Here is a 17,983-nt window from a genome sequence, read left to right on the forward strand (position 1 = left end):
CTTTTTTTTACAGCTATTATGGATAATTGTGGTTCCCTTGCGGGGAAAGAAAGGTGCGCTATTGTTGGCGCTAGGTGTTTCCCCCGCCGCGATCATTGATCTCTTCTTCTTACCTATAGATGTACTTGAATATTTGTGGATGCGCCTCTAGCTGAGGAGACGATTACTTGGGATCGTGATTTGATTTGCTCAGGGGCATCGTAATCATTACACACACTAAAATCTATATAATGAAACAACAGACTTTTGCGCGGTCCTAAACCGGGCGCCATCTTCTCCATGACTGTTTTTTGACCGGATCAAGCAGCTCGTAGGGTATACGCTAAAGGACTTCAACTCGAAAAGGAGAAAACACACATAGAAACTTTTGAGACCTCAACCCTCCTCAGTGTCCATCTGGTCACGTCCTCTTCTCGCACCTCCACCACGACCCCGTCCGCCGCCTCTACCTCCACGGCCACCCTTGCCCCTCTGCTCATGGAGATCCTTCATCTCCCTAACCGCTATCCTCTGCGCCTCGTTGACTCGCTCCATATACACCATCGCTTCATCCTTGTTAATGACTTCTTCTGGAATCTGCTTACCAAGAGCATTCTCAATGCGCAACCAGATCTCGAGATCGTACTGTGTGACAAAGGAGACCGCCTTACCCGACTTTCCAGCTCGCGCTGTTCGGCCAACACGGTGAACATACGTCTGGGAATCGCTGGGTAGATCGAAGTTAACGACAAGATCGACAGCAGGGATATCCAAACCACGGGCTGCTACGTCGGTGGCTACGAGGATGTCGCGGCTTTGAGTCTTGAACTTGTTGAGTGCGCCTAGACGAGCGGATTGCGAAAGCTGGCCGTGAAGAGGAATAGCGCCGAAACCGAGGGTGCGGAGGAGAATGGCTATGCGCTGTGTCTCGTTGACTGTGCGGCTGAAGATGATGGTTGGGTGGCCAATGTTGTCGTTTAGGAGATGAATGAGGTACAGGTCCTTGTACTTGTGGGGAAGGAAGATGTATCGTTGAAGGAGTGTTGAAACGACTTGATGGGACGAACTGCTGATGCTCACTCGGACGGGATTCTGCAAGGCAGCTCTTTGCAAGCTCTCGACTTTGCTGCTCATGGTCGCCGAGAACAGATATGTGTGTCGTCCTTCTCTAGGTAGTACCTTCAAGATCTTGTCGAGGACCGGTCCGAAATCAAGGTCGAGCAACCGATCGGCTTCGTCGAGAACCATGTACTTGAGGTGCTTTAGGGAGAAGCCTTTGGTATTCTCCAGATGGTCAAGCAGACGTCCTGTGTACTGTCAGCTTCTACTGTTTGATGTTGGACAGACTAGACTCACCAGGTGTAGCAACGATAATGTGTGGCTTCTTGGACAGAGCGATTGCCTGAGGTACCATGTCCATTCCTCCCACCAACGTCGCACACTTGACATTGATGATGCTGCCGAGAGCGTCAACCTGCTGTGCAATCTGATATGCCAATTCTCGTGTCGGTGCCAGTATCAGCCCAAAGAGCGATTGCTGTTTCTCCAGCAGCGCTTGAAGAATTGGCAGGACGAACGCAGCCGTCTTTCCAGATCCAGTTTCAGCAAGTCCAATGACATCGCGACCCTCGAGAGCCAGAGGTATAGCCTGAGCCTGAATGGGCGTCGGGTTCGTGAACTTGAGGTTTTCGCAAGCGTCGCAAAGTTCTTCGCGCACGCCCAGGTCGGCGAATGTCTTCTTTGCCTCGTCTGCGCCAGCCGTAGCAGCCTCCGCCTCTTGATCAGACCCAGATGCATTCGCTACATTCTGGTCTTCGGCATTGTCCGAACCATCCTCGTCTCCCTCCTCTTCGTCATCGCTCGACTCGGGTTCTGGCGGTGGTGCGGGCTTCGCCACAACTTTTTTCGCTGGTGAGCTCGCCGGTCGCGCTTTTTTTGACGACGACGTAGCCGCAACGCGCACGTCTTCGGTTCGTTTTCTCTTCGCAAATCCAGGCATTTTGATATGGATAAACAGTTCAGGAAAGATGTGCGAAAGTTGAAGTCGATACCAGCCTATGGCACGCATGGACCACCGAAATCTTGGCGAAGCGGACCAGACCCACAGAAAAGTTTCCAGTTCGCGACCGGTCGCGACAGAGCAGCCGATTTCACGACATCGACGGCTGCTTTCAGTCGAACACCCCAAGTCCCGCTTTCGCCTATTACTGCGCCATTCCCTGGTTCATTTTCCAAGAATTTTGATACAGACATCAGGGTTGAGTTTCGGAAAAGCCGACTTTGAAGCTGTAGACCCGCCCGAAGACGTACGATTGAGCTGTCGCAATGGCTCGTGGAAGAGGAACTGCGAGGAAGAAGCAGTCGGCAAAGGACAAGGAGTTGGCAAAGAAGCCCGTCGCAGGTCCCAAGTCTATGGTGATCCGGATTGGTGCACAAGAGTGAGTTGGGTTTTGCCAAAAGTCTTTAATCAAGCCGCTCACACAGCTTAGAGTCGGAAAATCTATCTCAGACCTCGTCAACGATGCCAGGCATTGTTTGGAACCCGATACCGCTATTAGGCTCAAGGAGCGACGTGCGAACAAGCTCAAGGTATGCTTCATCCAAAGGCCCACGGTCTTTGTCCTGATCTCTAACAACTTGTAGGATTACCTCGTCATGTGCGGTCCGCTAGGTGTTAGCCATCTGCTCCTCTTCTCTAGGTCAGAAAGCGGCAACACAAACCTTCGACTCGCCCGTACTCCCCGAGGTCCTACGCTCCACTTCCGTGTTGAAAACTATTCTCTCTGCAAAGATATTATCAAAGCCATGAAGCGCCCGCGATCTGGTGCAAGCGACTACTTGGTTGCACCATTGCTCGTCATGAACAACTTCTTGACAAGCGACAGCGACAGAGAGAAGCTGGGGGAAAAAGCGCCGCCAAAGCACCTTGAGAAGCTCGTAACGGACATGTTCCAAGGCCTCTTCCCACCGATCCAACCGCACACCACCCCTCTTCACTCAATCAAGCGAGTTCTCCTCCTCAACCGCGAGCCTCCTTCTGAGGACACCGGGTCCGTCAACATCAGCCTGAGACACTATGCAATCACAACAAAGCAAGTGGGAATACCAAAAGCCATTCGACGACTCTACGCAGCTGAGAAGCTTGTAGGAAGCAGGGAAAGAAAGAAGAGCGCACTTCCTAACCTAGGCAAGCTCGAGGACGTCGCAGACTACATGCTCGACCCCTCAGCAGCAGGCTACACATCCGCCTCGGACACGGAACAAGACACAGACGCCGAAGTCGAAGTCACAGCTCCAGTCCGCCAAAAAGTGCTTTCGCGCCGTGAAAAAGAAAAGCTCAAAGCTGGCGACGAGACCTCGCACGCCCGCGCCCGCGGCTCCAAGCCCCGCGTGGAAAAACGTGCAGTCAAGCTGATTGAGCTAGGCCCACGTATGAAGCTGCGCCTCACTAAAGTCGAAGAAGACGTGTGTGGCGGAAAGGTTCTCTGGCACGAATTCATTACCAAGAGTAAGGCTGAGGAACAGGAGCTGGAGAAGAGGTGGCAGCAAAAGAATAAAGAAAAGGAGGAGAGACGACGTATTCAGCGGGAGAATATCGAGAGGAAGAGGAAGGAGAAGGCGGATAAGGGAGAGACTGCTGAGGGAGAAGGCGAGGAAGGCGAGGAGGATGAGGAGATGGAGGATTTTGAGGATTACGACATGGACGATGATGTGTGGCAGGATGCTGCGGATGCAGGAGAGGAGGGCGAAGACGATGAAGACGAGGAGATGGAAGAATGATTGATGTAAAAAATGATCTGTAATGATACCCCGTTGGACGCTTGCACCACGCAATTGTATACATCTCAATACATGCGTTTCAACTCCATCGTAATTCACTCCCTCAGGCCCCCTTTGGCTTCTTAATAATCACCTTCTCCCCATCCGCACTCAATTCCCACCCTACGCCCTCCTGCACCAGCTCCTCCCACCGCCTCTCCGTCGTCCTCTCCACAAACGGGCGATCCGCACTCAAATACGCCTTGCCCAAACACTTGAGCGCATGCACCCTCATATTTCCATCCGCCCACTCCATGACGCTCCTCTGATACCCATCCACCGCCCTGCGCACACGCCAAAACCCCACATAATCATCCGCAACCAGGGCTCTCAGCACGGCTTCAACCCGCCAGTCCTTATACCCGTACTGCAGCTTCGTCTGGCGGGCGCCCGAGAAATCCGATTGGCGACACGCTTGATCGAGGATTAGGAGGCCGACGAATTCGTGGAGGGTAGATGGTGGGAGCGGGTTCCGTGGGTGGATTATGTTGAGGAGGGAGAGGAGGGAGGGGAGGTAGGAGGCCCAGTCGTGGCAGAGGATGCTGACGTGGATGGCGAAGGTGTAGGCGCGGAGGGCGAAGGAATCGGAACGGTTTGATGCTGTGATTGCTTCGCGGAGTTTACGCAGGGAGGAGAGGACTGTTTCTAGTTCTTGGATTGAAGGTGTGAACGCTTTTTGTGGAATGGGGTGGGCGGAGGGGGCTGTAGTGGTAGTGGTGGGTGGTGGTTTAGTGTTCTGGTATTCTGGAGGCGCGTGTTTGGAGAGGGACAAGGAGGAGAAGGAACTGGTGAGTTTGGAGCTTGCTTCGCTGTTTTTTGTGTCTGTTGCGGAGGCAAAGAGGTTGTCTAGTTCTTCACGGTTGAGGGCGCAGAGTTTCATGTAGCGTTCGATGATGCGGTTGAAGTAGGTTTCTTGCGTCTTGAAATCGTTGAGTCTGCACAATCAGCGGGTGTGCTGATTCAGGCGAGGCAGAGAGATGCGGTACCGTGTCTCGCCTTTGCTGGGTAGCCCGTAGCTCTCGAGCATGTCTTCTCGGACGGGCTTGAGGCGGCTCCATGCGCCTGATGCAGCGCGGCGGCTGCTTGGACGGGCGGGGTCGGTGGACTTCATGGAGGCGGTTGATATGATTGTGCGAGAAACGAGATGTTCAAGTTAACCCGAGAGATGTTTTCAGCATCGGGCTGTGTCGTTGCTGAGAGGTATTGCGAGCCATGGTGGGCTTGGATAAAGACAGTCGCGTAGGAGACACCATCGAGGCAAGGTGGGATGGAGGGGCAAGCGCGCCCGAGCTCACTTGAACCGCGTCGCTAACCCGCTGAGACGGCGTGATAGCAGACATGCCATGTCATCGATTTTCCGGAATGCTATGTAGCCTTTGGTGATTGTCAAAAGGCGACATGTGATGCTCGCAAGATTCACTGGATGTGGCATAGCTTGCCAGAGGTCCCTGGAAGTGCGTACCAGTTGGCTCGAGTCCTTGAATGTCGCCTCACACCATTTAACCCTCGACCTCTGGATAACTATCTTCAATCCCAAGTGAACACGTAATCTCTGTCTTAATTCGTTCTTACTTTCATTATGGATGCTGTCAAGGAAGCAGCTTCAAAAGCCGCAGATGCCGGCAAAAAGATAGAGCAAAAGGTGGAGGAAAAGCTAATATTAGTATGGGACGAGCTTTCTCCCTGGCAGCAAGACAATCATTACATTCAAACTGGTTACCGAGCGCCGTCAAACTCCTACTCCAAGTCGTGGAAGAGTCTGGGATATCTACACAACGAAACAGTCAACATCTACACACATCTCATAGGGGCTCTCCTCGCAGCTGTGGCTGGCATCGCTCTGTACTTCACATTGGGACCACGCTACGCGACTGCGACCACCGAGGATGTGTGGGCGTTTGGGTGCTTCTTTGCCGGAGCAGTGGCATGTCTGGGTATGAGCGGGACGTATCACACCATTCAAAATCACTCGCACGAGGTAGCCATATGGGGCAACAAGCTCGACTATCTAGGTATTGTCTTCTTGATCTGGGGCAGCTTTGTCCCAGTGCTGTACTATGCCTTCCGAGATGAACCCGAGCTGAGGAAGACATACTGGGCCATGATCACAACGTTGGCAGCGGGAACTTCCATCGTATCCACACATCACAAATTTCGCACGCCAGCGCTTCGCCCCTTTCGAGCCCTAATGTTCGTACTCATGGGCCTCTCTGCCGTGTTCCCTGTTCTGCATGGGATACAATTGTACGGAGTCGAACACCTGCGAAGAAGTATTGGATTGGACTGGATTTTGCTGCAGGGCGTCTTGTACATCAGCGGTGCTGTCATCTATGCCGCCAGAGTGCCCGAGAAGTGGAGTCCGGGAAAATATGATATTTGGGGCTCCAGCCACCAGATATTCCACGTGTTGGTTGTTCTAGCTGCCGCAAGTCATCTCAACGGCCTCGTCCAAGCTTTTGACTATGAGCACGGCCAGAGAAGGAGCGAAATAACGGCAGCGCTGGGGAGCAAGGGGCTGTAGGTTCGGTGATATACAGGGCGACGTGATTGGGTACGCGACAATGAGGTTCCCATTGAACTATCCTCCGGGTGTTGAGGGAATGAGCACCTCGGTAGCTGTAGCATGTCCCTTTCTTGTATGATAGATACATCTGTTTTGCAGAGATGGATAATGGCCTTCTTCCATGGCCTTCTGGAATATGCGCTTCTGTACAAATCCAGTAAAACTCTGAGACGGACCGGGGTGTTTTGCGCGATGCGAACGCCGCACAGACTGGCCGATGACGCCGTGCCAGCCACCTTCCCCATGAAATGCTACACGCGTGGGCCCGGTCTGACCAATCACAATCCTCCGCCAGAGCTACCGATCTTGCAGCTCTCCTCCCAGCACTTCATTCTCCGACGCCCATTCCTCTGTTTACTCTTTCATCTACACGTCGCGTCTCTGACCACTGTTTGTACATCATCGCTACACACCAGATCATTCTTGAAAGCACTCTGCGCGCCAACCTCCTCACTACCTTGCTTCTGCGACGCCAAAGGCTCTTTCGCGAAGCATAACGTCATCCCATATCACCTGCGATTGCAAACCCACGTTACACACAATGACTGACACTGAAATTCAACAAGGAGACAAAGGTACGCGCCTCTCATTATTTCCATGTTCCCATATCATCGAGCCCGGCGCGACTACGTATAGTCAGATTCCGTTCGGCGCATTGCGCTCACTCACGCGCACTCTTCGCGCATCCCGGCGCGTTAATGCGGCCTCGGTCGCCTCGGTCATGTCTTCACTGAGAATGTACAACATCATCGCTAACGCGTCTTTCTTCAGTCTCATGGAACTGGGGTTCAGGACAGCCCAGCGGCACCGTTGCCGAGGTCAAGGAGCAGGGCGAGCTTGCCATTGAATCCAACAAGGGCAATACGATTAAGAAGAATGCCGACCCTGAAAACCCTGCGGTTCACGTTGAGAGGTCAGGCAACGATGTCGTGAAGCGTGCCTCCGAGCTTCAGATCAATGAAAAGGCCGAGGGCGCTAACAGCGACTCCAAGCAGGAGGACAAGAAGGACGACGCCGAGAAGTCGGAAGAGAAGCCGGCTGAATCAGACAAGAAGGAAGATGACAAGCCGGCTGAATCCGAAAAGAAGGATGAGGAGATGAAAGACGCACCTGACAGTGAGGAGAAGAAGGAAGAGCCTCACACTAACGGCGAATCCAAGAAGGAAGAGTCCAATGAGACAAAAGAAGACGCCAAGGACGATGCATCAAAGGAGAAATCCGATGAAAAGTCTAACGAAAAGTCCGAGGCCGACAAGGAGGATGACCCAAAGACCGGCGACAAGCGCAAGGTCGAGGAGACTTCTGAGAAAACCAACGGCGCTGATGCTGATGCCGATGTTGAAGCTGAGAAGCCTGCTGAAAAGAAGGCAAAGACTGACGAAGCCGATGGTGAAGGCGAGGCCAAGGAGGAAACCGAGATCAAGACACCCGCTAAGAAGCCTGGCCGCCCCAAGAAGGAGAAGAAGGAACCCGCAAAGAAGAAAGAGCCCAAGAAGGCTGCAACTGCTGACGGTACGCCACGCCGAAGCGGCAGGAACAAGGCTTAAACAACAAAACCCTTGCTACGGCCCATACTTCAGTATCCACCAGTGCACTCTCGCCTCGCAGTCTGAAATGATATTCCAAGCACAAGTTTCTTGGTATGCGCGTTGATTTTGGATATTGTTGGATGTGGCGTTCCATTGCGGTCAATTGGTGAGCGAAAACAGACTATATCGACAATCGAGAAAAACTAAATGAAGTAACGGCAATGGGAGGAAACGGATATGGCAATGGATGGTGGCGCTCTGGGATCCGGTCTTTTCTTGTCTGCTATCCTAGTGGCGCTTTTTGTGTCCTCTTGTTGTATAATAAAACTCTTGTCTACGGCTTTTTACGGGAGGATTGGACAAGGGAAAGCATTTCAAAGCTAAAAAGGTACATCGAATGCATGCTATGAAATATTATTGTCTTACTTGTGTTTCTGTGATTTCTTACATAATAACCACGCGCATCGATAGAAGCTGAGGTTTCTGGGGTGTCGCTTCGCATATTTAATTAGAGACACGACTTTAAGTAGACTAAAAGCAAAGCTTCCCCACCCCGTCGTGGACTGGGAGATTTTGTATGTGGATCATTTGAGAGCAGCTTGCGCACTAAGAACAAAGAGGGGTTATATACAGCTTAGTATATTTGTTGAAATTACTTTATATCGGAAAGTCTCTATTCGATGACTGCACAGGTGCCCTGAAATGAAGAGCCCTTTTCAGCCTGATCTATGTTACTCTATCGAACATAACTTCCCATGCTATACCTTCGCTTTCAATATCCACCTCCTTCCCAAGCAGGCCCACCTGCTGAACAAGAAGCTAATCAAACTCAATCCGAGAACTGCACAAAAGAAGGCCACCATGGGCTGAGGTCCAACCGTCTCCACGAGCTCACCGCCAATTGGAATACAGACCAGGGTTGCCAAAGAAGCTATGAAGTACATACTCCCATAGTAGCGGCCAAACTCTTCTGCTCTGCACAACTGCCCAACGCATGCAGGTGTCAGAGCCATCCAGGAACCCGTGCCGAATCCAAAGAGGGCCGTATAGGCGTACAGTGCCGGCAGTGATGTAGTTCCAAGAGGCAACCAAAGAACCAACATCCACAACAGCGTGAAGACTATCATGATGAAGAGTGTATTGAACCTCCCAATCTTATCCGCAACGTACCCCGGGAGCAAGCGTCCAAGACAAGAAACCCCATTGAGTACCGCAATGAGATAGAATCCAGTATCAGGCGGGAAGTCTGTACTCCTTGTCGCATACGTCGGCAAAATGCCTAACCCCCCAAACAACACCACCTCAAATCCAAACACACTCAGCGTAAACAAGCTCAGTCGCAAGTCCCCATAAATCGAGGGCGAAATAATCGCCTTCTTCTTCGCCGCCGCCGACGGCGGAATCCTCGCCTTCATCAACCCATTCGCCACTACAAAACACCCCAAAAACACAAACCCGAGTATCCTAAGCGACCACGCATACCCGTACTTTGGCAGCGTCGTCCTCAGAACCAGCGGAATCGCCAATCCACCCCCGGAACTCCCCATCATCGCCACACCCTGCGCCAACCCCCTCTTCTCCTTAAACCAATGCGCCACAACCGCCAAACTCGTCGTCGTAAGCGCCGCACAAGAAAACCCGCCTAGCACGCCACAGCAAAGCAGCATCTGCCAAAACGTCTTGCACTCTGCCAGCAAAAACACCATGACTAGAAAAGCGGCACTGCCGCCCAGCGCGATCCACCGCGGACCGTACCGGTCGAATAACGGACCCACCCAGATACCGAGGGCGAGGGAGAGATAGACGAATAAGGAGGGGATCCAGCCGATGTCGCGCGAGGACATGGAGGAGAGTTGGTGTTGCGACCAGTGGTCTTGCAAAGTGCCGATGGAGACTTGCAGCCCGAAGGAGGGGAAGAGCATGAGGAAGGCGGAGAGGACGACGAGCCAGGCGCGGGGACCGCCTTCGGGGAAAGGGGATTCGGAGGTTGGGGTTGGAGAGGTGAGGGGGAGGCCGGGCTCGGGGTCTGTTGGGTGAGAGGGAAGTTCTACATCGTAGCTTGGAGACTGTTTCTCGGTGTCTTGGTGTTGGGGGTGGGATTTCATCTTCTGGTCGGTGTCGTGGAGTGGAGTATGGATTTCTTCAGAGGCTTTGTTGGCGCTGGGTGTTGGGAGGGTGTTTGTTGGGCTTGTTGGACTTGCGATTGGATCCATTGTGACTCTTCAGGACGACCCGATACTTTTCCTGCTCTTGTTCTTTCCCGATAGCTCAAAATCGTAAACAGATAAGGAGATGGAAGAAAAGGTACGAATTGCGTCAAGTCTCTGCGACAGCGTGAACCAAAACCACACAAAATGAACTTTTGTCGTGTAACTAAGTCTACGTTGGTAGTTTATCACATGGGAAGTCCACCAACATGGAATTTTACATGTCACCGACTACTATTCTGCAGACCCTTTGCCAATCTTACAATGGCGGAGCGCGGCAAAGCCGCACATCTTATACCGTATCCAGCACGTTGTGGGTGTCTTGGCAGTTTGCGACAACGGGGGCCTCGTTGACGACGGGATTGCGGCAAACGGGTAATCTAGGCGTGGCGGGCGGTTACACAGCGTGCATCATGTGCGCCCTATCGCTTGGAAGGAATGACTAGTGGGACGCCCAGGTTTTCTTTGCAGTTGGTGATGACGAGGGTGCCCCGCGGAATGTGGTTGGCTGGGTTAATGCAGGTCGGAGTGGATTTGTTACTCCGATGTTTCTTTGAGCATGATGAGAGCTGGAGTTCCGAGATCGCATTTAAATGATTTGAGATTGTGTGATACTTGATGAGATTTGAGACATGAGATATTCATGTGGTTGAAATGCGTAGAGAGATTAAGACTGCGGTTTGGGTTGTATCTTATCTTGCGGAACAAACTGTGTGATGGCTAGGAAGTATGGAAGACTAGAGTGTAGGTAGGTGGGACGTTGCTACTAGGTGTACCAGTCCTAACTATTTCTATGTTTACGTATACTCGGGGCTACTCCGCGAGGTTATTTTCGACTTGTATCTAGGCTTCGAGCCGGATATCGTGAACATCGATCTACCTTCTTCATTGTCAGTATTGGGCTTCATACCAATTCCGATTGCTATATTGACGGGAAATATATGACGTCATTGAATACCTCGCTACTTCGAGATGTTCTTTCAACTCTACATAGACATCAACTAAGGTTTGCTACGAACCCAATGCTATCAACAAACTTTACAATTCAGAAGACAAACACATGCCAAGGAACTCGCCATACCTGCAAATAAAAGACAGTATCAACGTGTGGGCTTGGCGTGCGTCGTCTAATGTGGATATTTTGATTACTGTCAGTCATGCTGGCCTAACGAACGTGGACCTAGTAAAAGCAACTGAGAGTCCCAAGACTTTATTTCCTGTTTGGGTAACAATTCTCAAGCATCGATTGCAGTGACTTTTTCACCCAACGAGAGCTCAACGCCAGCACCCAACGACTCTGGACACACCGTCGCCACTTCTTGGGTTCGGTGTAGCCTCGGAACCGGGCAAACTACAAGTTATGCTACGGTGAGTTTCAGAAACAGAAGAAGAATTAATAGAGCTCTTAACGTTACACAGAGCATCGACAATCAAATATATATGCGTTTCATCTTACGCTTTCATGACTCTCAGAGCCCGAGGCAATACCTGTCAGCGATCCCTCTATTTATCCGTTGGGCAGAAAGGCCACCACTTAGCACCGCGCACTAGGCTCCGCACGTGCATCCGCCATGCAGCACCAAGCATTGCGGCGCTCCGGCAAGACATGGCTTGGGAGGCTTGTCTTTGTTATCTCGAATCGTATAGCATGGCCGAACACCAGAAACGACCATGAGCATGCTTGTAATAGGACAAGATGATCCCATATGTATGATATAACAAAAGACAACGTGAAGCTGACCTCGAGCCACCACAAACAGCAGCAAACGACTGGTGGAAGAAAAGAAAACCGGGTCTACCCACACACTACTCTCCCCAATAGCCACGGGAAGTGGAGTGTGGGGTCGGGAGGACTCCTTCAGAAGATAGCGATGCAACCTCGGGGCGCAGGACTGCCGGTGGTGCCACCTTACTAGCTTTTGGTCTCTGCTATAGAAAGGCTTCGCTCGCCCTTCTCGAAACCAGGCAAGTCAGCAAACTCAACGAAAAGATGCCGTCTGATTTCTTCAAGAATCGCAGAGTCTATCTGTTGACTGGCGTTGCCTACATGGGCTCGCTGCTCTTCGGTATGCATCCAATTCTTGTTCAACTCGACATCATAGCTGATTTGCCATAGGATATGACACCGGGGTTATGGGCAGCGTTCTTGCGCTCAAATCTTTTAAAAGAGACTTTGGATTGCCGACAGAAAAGTCTGGCTTCGCCGACTCCAGGAACGCCGAAGTTTCTTCTAATGTAGTGTCGCTGTTAACAGCAGGATGCTTCTTTGGCGCCATAGGAGCAGCATGGCTTAACGAGCGTTTCGGTCGACGATATTCTCTCATGGGCTTGTCTGTCATCTTTCTGATAGGTGCTGCGCTCCAGACTGGCGCTCATCACAAGATTGGCCTGATCTACGGTGGCCGCGTCATTGCTGGTCTCGGCATTGGTGGCATGTCTTCTATCACACCAGTCTTTGTTTCCGAGAGCGCGCCCCCGGCTGTTCGTGGACGCATAGCAGGTCTCTTCCAGGAGTTTCTCGTCATTGGCAGCACGTTTGCTTACTGGCTTGGATATGGCGTGAACTTACACATGCTGAGCGAAACCAAGCAATGGAGAGTTCCTGTTGCTATCCAACTTATCCCTGGAGGCTTCATGCTGCTCGGACTTTTCTTTTTGAAGGAATCTCCTCGATGGTTGATGTCAAAAGGCCGACATGAAGAGGCTGTCAAGTCTCTTTGCTTCATTCGCTGCGATACGCCTGATAGCCCGGAGTTACAACAGGAGCTGGCAGAGATCCGCGCTGCTGTTGAAGAAGAGCTCAATCAGACCGAAGGAATTACCTGGAAAGAGTGCCTTCTCCCAGGGAATAGATATCGGTTCATCACCGGCTTCGTTCTCATGTTTTGGCAACAATTTAGCGGCACAAACTCGATTGGTAAGTCTTTCATGTCTCAGGGATTGGAAGAAAATTAACTCACATCATCTAGGTTACTATGCGCCACAAATCTTCCAAGCTATTGGCGTCTCTGCCTCCAATGCCTCCCTGTTCGCAACTGGTATCTACGGTACTGTCAAGGTCATCACTACGGGAATTTTCCTCCTTGTCGGTATCGACTTCCTCGGCCGCAAGAAATCTCTAATGGCTGGCGCGGTATGGATGTCATCCATGATGTTCATCATCGGAGCAGTACTCGCAACTCACCCACCCAACCCCACATCGTCGACTGTAAGCTCGGCATCCATGGCCATGGCAGCCATGATCTACCTATACGTCATCGGTTACTCAGCTTCCTGGGGCCCAGTCCCATGGGTCTACCTCTCCGAGATATTTCCCACGCGTCTCCGTTCGTATGGTGTCGGAATGGGCGCTGCAACCCAATGGCTCTTCAACTTTGTCATAACCAAAATCACTCCAGCTGCAGTCAACAGTATTGGATGGAGAACATTCCTCATGTTTGGAATCTTCTGTCTTGCTATGAGTGTGTTTGCTACCTTTTTCATCAAGGAGACCAAGGGTAAGACTCTGGAAGAAATTGATCTTTTGTTTGGAGACGTGTCGGCCGAGCAACGAAGGATGGACATCGAGGCGGGTTTGAAAGAGGAACAGCGGAAACACTCGGTCGCTTATGCGGAGAATGCCACTGAGCTTGGCAACTGGGCGGGCAAGGATTAAGGAGTAAATGCTTGGAATAGTCGATAGCATCGAGAAATCAACGTTCGGCCGTTTAGACACTGTCACTGAAGTATTCATCGCATCTTCAGTTGAATTCAGAGAAGACTCCTACGTATTTCTTCTTTGGACGAAGCAGCGCGATCGAAATAGCCTCAAGAACCCCTATTATTTACAGTGTATGGTATGCCAAGATGTAGACCTGCCCCCTTCAGGTTAGCTTCTTATATAATCAGTACACTAGAATCTCCTGCATGTCAGATGAAGAGAGTTAAACAGGTTTCCCTCTCCAGTTAAAGAAACAGAAAGAACTAGTAGTGGGACCTCAGAGCAGTTGCAGCAATATGTAGCCAAAATTGCAACCCTCTTTATTATCTTTTTCTCGAGCTATCCAGGCTACTCCTTGTTTCATCCGGCGTCATTCATAATGACTCATTTTGAGTGAATAACAGTAGCTTAACTGCTTCCCAAGCCTCCAACTTGGACATATAGAGCTTACAGTCCTGTAGTTTATATACATCCAACATCAACCTTTTCATTCATTTTCGCAAATGTCACTGTACACAGCCCCAATATGCTACTAGAATTTCTTTTCAACATCCGCATATGGATTGTCTTGATTATTCCAATCATCGCATTTCTATTCCGTTCAAGACGTCGCTCAATCTTTCCCACCATCAACAATTTTCCCTTCGACCCTCTTTCCCAAAAAGCGCATCAAGAGTACCGCACCAACGCCGAATCATTGATCACCAACGGTCTCGCAAAACACCAAGGTCCAATCTCCCTCTCCGTCCCAAGTGGCAAGAAAATCGTTCTCCCGGCGTCATTGACCGCTTGGGCGAAATCAAACAAAAATCTCGACCATAGAGAGCTCGTCAGACAGGACTTCTATGCTGGGTTCCCTGGATTCGAAGCACAGGATGCGTTGCATGCGTCTGGAGACGTGCTTCTGGATGTAATTCGTACGAAGCTTGGACAGAACGAAAGTATCATGTCAGTGGTGACTAACAGTATAGCAAAGGCGTTGCAAATCCACTGGGGCGATGATAAGGACTGGCATGTCATTGACTGGCAGAAAGACACAACGGGTATCATCGCGCGCGCAGCGTCATCGATTTTTGTCGGTTCAGAGAAGTGTGAAGATGAAGAGTGGCTGGGTATCGCACAAGGCTACGTCGGCGCGTACTTTACGGCTGTCAACGAGCTGCATGAGTATCCTGCCTGGTCGAGACGCATTGTGCAGAGGTTTCTCCCAAACGCCGTTGCTTGTCGGAAATACGTAGCGCAGGCTCGCGCTATTGTGAAGGAGTTGATTGCAAACCGGGAAAAGAAAGTCGAGGAGGCGAAGCGTAAAGGTGACCCTCTCCCGCAATACAACGATGCGCTCGCATGGGTACAAGCAGTACCAGGCCCCAAGGCAGACGCCGGCGACATACAACTGTCACTGGCAATGGCTGCATTCTTCACCACAAGCGAACAGTTCCGCCAGGTCTTGATCGATGTTGCGTCGCACCCTGAGCTCATCGAGCCGCTAAGGAAAGAAGTCTGCGAACAGATTTCCACCCACGGTATAACTATCGCTGCAACAAACAACATGGTCCTTCTCGACAGCGTCCTGAAAGAATCCCAGAGACTTTCATCTCCCATAGGTACTTCTATCCCCTCTCCGCCCCCTCTGTTCCATCCATTCTAACAAACACTCCCCAGTGGCTCTCGAGCGCGTAGCCCTCAAAGACACGACCCTTCCCACCGGCGAAAACCTCCCACGCGGCTCCCACATCATGGTCGACTGCACCGGTCTCCGCAGCCCCGCCAAATACCCCAGCCCGGATCACTTCGACGGATACCGTTTCCTACGCCAACGCGAGGCAGGCGATAAATTCACTCAGTTCGTTCAATCAGGCCCCGATTACAACGTGTTTGGCGGTGGACGTCATATTTGCCCCGGACGCTATTTCGCTAGTAATGAATTGAAACTCACCATGGCGCATATATTGCTCAAGTATGAGATTAGGATGGTGAAGGGGTATCAGTCCAGTATGGTACAAATGGGTGTGCATAAAATGGCTGATCCGGTGGCTAAGTTTGAGGTGCGGAGGAGGGATGTGACGGAGATGGATTTGGTTCAGCTGACTGTATCGTTGGTGTGAGGGATGAAGACGAGGTTGGGGTTCTAGATATTTGTTGTTGAATTTGTGTGTGTAGTTTTCGGGTGTAAATATTCTAGAGCTGACAGTAATCTGGTGCCGATATGAACTATTCCATTCCTGCAAAGAGTTTTGAACGGGCCATTGCTCCGACCTTTGATTTCCGGGGTTTATATGCCTTGTCGTCGACGACAAAATCGTCGTCGGAATCTTGTCCCTCGGAATCATGGTCGGGGTTTTGTGTGGCTCGTGGAACCGCCACCGTTTTGTTCTTCGCTCTGACGATATGGGAAGCACTGATTGTTGAAGAGGGCTTCTGATTCTTGCCAGCCTTCCCACAACTGGTTTTATTGGAGCTTGGGGTCCTTCTTATCTTCTTAGACATCTTTTTCTTCTCATTGGCCAGAGGAAGACGCTTTTGGCTTTTGAGCTGCTCTTTGTTGTTGTCACTACAAGATGTGGGCGGAGTGACAGATTTCGATGAGGGTCCAGAATCGGTATCACAACCGTCTTTTCGCCCCATGTGCTTCTGGGTCCGCGGAACCCATTTTTTCAGCCTTACAATATTTTTCTTGGGAGTAGTGGACTCAGGGGCGGCTTTGTGACTATTGAGGGCCTCTCCCCTGGCCTCCTCCAGTATAGAAAGGAAAGATGACATCGTGTTCTAGAATAAGGTTCGTGTAGTTGTGAACAAAGAAGCTAGGTCAACAGAAGTTGATGAGAAAAATGGAGAGTATTTGTGTTCAGGGGCATAAGTACTTTTGAGGGCAGTGCCAAATGCAGCTCTGAATATAACAAAATTTCTGTAATTATGACGGACCAGTCGCATTTTTTGTCTTTCAACCATCAAATGCTACGACGCATATATGGATATTGCCACGCTTTGATTGTTCCACCATTTCTGACCAACAAATATGAAGAAAGAAATATACTCGTGCGATTCTATTGAAGGGATGAAATGGGATGAACCGTGGAGCTGGTCGCAATGCCAAATGGTCAGGAACAAGAGATAGATAAAGTTTGGTTCGACCGGTCTACAACCGTGGTAGGACAACAAGGCTGCTCTCGCTGTCCCCTGGTTAGCCCAAGTAGCTTTTCGTTAAAGCTGATGTGCTGCCACATATCGCATTTAGTAACAACACCGACTTTCTTTCTTAGATGTGATAGTTATGTGTAAAAGGTGCGATTCATGCCAACCTCCTCTTGCCAAAAGCAACCAGCGAATCGAAGCCCGTGCCTTACTTACTAGCTTTTCTTGTATCTTATTTCTCCTATAAGTGAATTTGAGCTCTGTTCTCTTAACACTAGGAGGCTTTATCCATAGCTGTCAGTTCAGACTCGCGTGTCGTTAGCATGAGTCCCCACTTTAAGATATGTATGGAAACAAAGAACTGGAATATTTGTCGACGAAGACGTACACCCCACTTGAGAGCTTTCAGCATGTGTGTGAGATGTTTTCGGGACTTTCAAGGAGAAACTGCGAATGCAAACATTGGTCTTACTAGGTCATCTTTAGTTTTTTCTCAAATATCAGGGTCTCTTTATATGTACCAAGTATTCTCAAACCCAAAAAAGAAAAGATTTTTAACACATTCATCAGATGCACTGTCTATACAGCCAGATCTCGCGAACTCTTATACAAGCCATTTCAACTCATCCAACTTACATCACGTGAGATCGTATGGATAAGAGCCCAATGAGCTAGAGCACGCATGATTCCAGAAAATCATATTGATTATCCATGTTTTTTTATTATTCTACAAGTTCCGAAACACAGTTGGCTCGGTTTCGTATCTATGGGACAAGGGTAGGCTGGTCACATGATTTGAGAGAGTGGGGAAAGGTATGGATCGGCGAAACTAATCGCCGACAAACCCAGGTGTTTGTCCTGTTTGCATCTTTGATAGCCAACTCTGGCCAGACGACAGCATCAAGACACGACCAGCATTCTTTTGAACGTACTGCAACGACTTAGATCGCTTTCAAAGACGTTCTCCAAGGCCCCCGCTCAGTAAACCATTCTCTCGAATATTCATAACCGCGTCCTTTTCCTCGAAACAGCCTCGGCGACGGCAAACCCCATA

The 17,983-nt window shown here is 50.5% G+C and overlaps 9 protein-coding genes across 9 annotated transcripts; 5 read left to right on the forward strand and 4 right to left on the reverse strand.

The window, feature by feature from the left end:
• Positions 1-375: 375 nt before the first annotated feature.
• COCVIDRAFT_15643 (hypothetical protein) lies at positions 376-1,978 on the reverse strand (the record flags this gene model as incomplete). The annotated part of the gene is made up of 2 exons (XM_014701546.1): positions 376-1,286; positions 1,336-1,978. The coding sequence occupies 2 exons, from the start codon at positions 1,976-1,978 to the stop codon at positions 376-378; spliced, it is 1,554 nt and encodes a 517-aa protein (XP_014557032.1).
• Positions 1,979-2,304: 326 nt separating this feature from the next.
• Positions 2,305-3,759, forward strand: COCVIDRAFT_26275 (hypothetical protein; the record flags this gene model as incomplete). The annotated part of the gene is made up of 3 exons (XM_014701563.1): positions 2,305-2,417; positions 2,469-2,568; positions 2,623-3,759. 3 exons carry the CDS (start codon positions 2,305-2,307, stop codon positions 3,757-3,759), a joined length of 1,350 nt encoding a protein of 449 aa, XP_014557049.1.
• A 103-nt stretch (positions 3,760-3,862) lies between these two features.
• On the reverse strand, positions 3,863-4,909 carry COCVIDRAFT_26276 (hypothetical protein; the record flags this gene model as incomplete). Its single annotated transcript, XM_014701564.1, has 2 exons — positions 3,863-4,733; positions 4,785-4,909. 2 exons carry the CDS (start codon positions 4,907-4,909, stop codon positions 3,863-3,865), a joined length of 996 nt encoding a protein of 331 aa, XP_014557050.1.
• Positions 4,910-5,377: 468 nt separating this feature from the next.
• COCVIDRAFT_37420 (hypothetical protein) lies at positions 5,378-6,319 on the forward strand (the record flags this gene model as incomplete). The annotated part of the gene is made up of 1 exon (XM_014701606.1): positions 5,378-6,319. The coding sequence occupies one exon, from the start codon at positions 5,378-5,380 to the stop codon at positions 6,317-6,319; it is 942 nt and encodes a 313-aa protein (XP_014557092.1).
• Positions 6,320-6,902: 583 nt separating this feature from the next.
• On the forward strand, positions 6,903-7,908 carry COCVIDRAFT_37421 (hypothetical protein; the record flags this gene model as incomplete). The annotated part of the gene is made up of 2 exons (XM_014701607.1): positions 6,903-6,936; positions 7,133-7,908. 2 exons carry the CDS (start codon positions 6,903-6,905, stop codon positions 7,906-7,908), a joined length of 810 nt encoding a protein of 269 aa, XP_014557093.1.
• Positions 7,909-8,648: 740 nt separating this feature from the next.
• Positions 8,649-10,388, reverse strand: COCVIDRAFT_37422 (hypothetical protein; the record flags this gene model as incomplete). The annotated part of the gene is made up of 2 exons (XM_014701608.1): positions 8,649-9,916; positions 10,361-10,388. The coding sequence occupies 2 exons, from the start codon at positions 10,386-10,388 to the stop codon at positions 8,649-8,651; spliced, it is 1,296 nt and encodes a 431-aa protein (XP_014557094.1).
• A 1,699-nt stretch (positions 10,389-12,087) lies between these two features.
• On the forward strand, positions 12,088-13,752 carry COCVIDRAFT_98171 (hypothetical protein; the record flags this gene model as incomplete). The annotated part of the gene is made up of 3 exons (XM_014701609.1): positions 12,088-12,163; positions 12,214-13,014; positions 13,067-13,752. The coding sequence occupies 3 exons, from the start codon at positions 12,088-12,090 to the stop codon at positions 13,750-13,752; spliced, it is 1,563 nt and encodes a 520-aa protein (XP_014557095.1).
• A 571-nt stretch (positions 13,753-14,323) lies between these two features.
• On the forward strand, positions 14,324-15,902 carry COCVIDRAFT_97999 (hypothetical protein; the record flags this gene model as incomplete). Its single annotated transcript, XM_014701610.1, has 2 exons — positions 14,324-15,401; positions 15,460-15,902. 2 exons carry the CDS (start codon positions 14,324-14,326, stop codon positions 15,900-15,902), a joined length of 1,521 nt encoding a protein of 506 aa, XP_014557096.1.
• A 106-nt stretch (positions 15,903-16,008) lies between these two features.
• COCVIDRAFT_97990 (hypothetical protein) lies at positions 16,009-16,557 on the reverse strand (the record flags this gene model as incomplete). The annotated part of the gene is made up of 1 exon (XM_014701611.1): positions 16,009-16,557. The coding sequence occupies one exon, from the start codon at positions 16,555-16,557 to the stop codon at positions 16,009-16,011; it is 549 nt and encodes a 182-aa protein (XP_014557097.1).
• Positions 16,558-17,983: the final 1,426 nt, after the last annotated feature.

The sequence above is a fragment of the Bipolaris victoriae genome (genome assembly GCF_000527765.1).
Source record: "Bipolaris victoriae FI3 unplaced genomic scaffold scaffold_38, whole genome shotgun sequence".
NCBI lineage: Eukaryota > Fungi > Ascomycota > Dothideomycetes > Pleosporales > Pleosporaceae > Bipolaris > Bipolaris victoriae.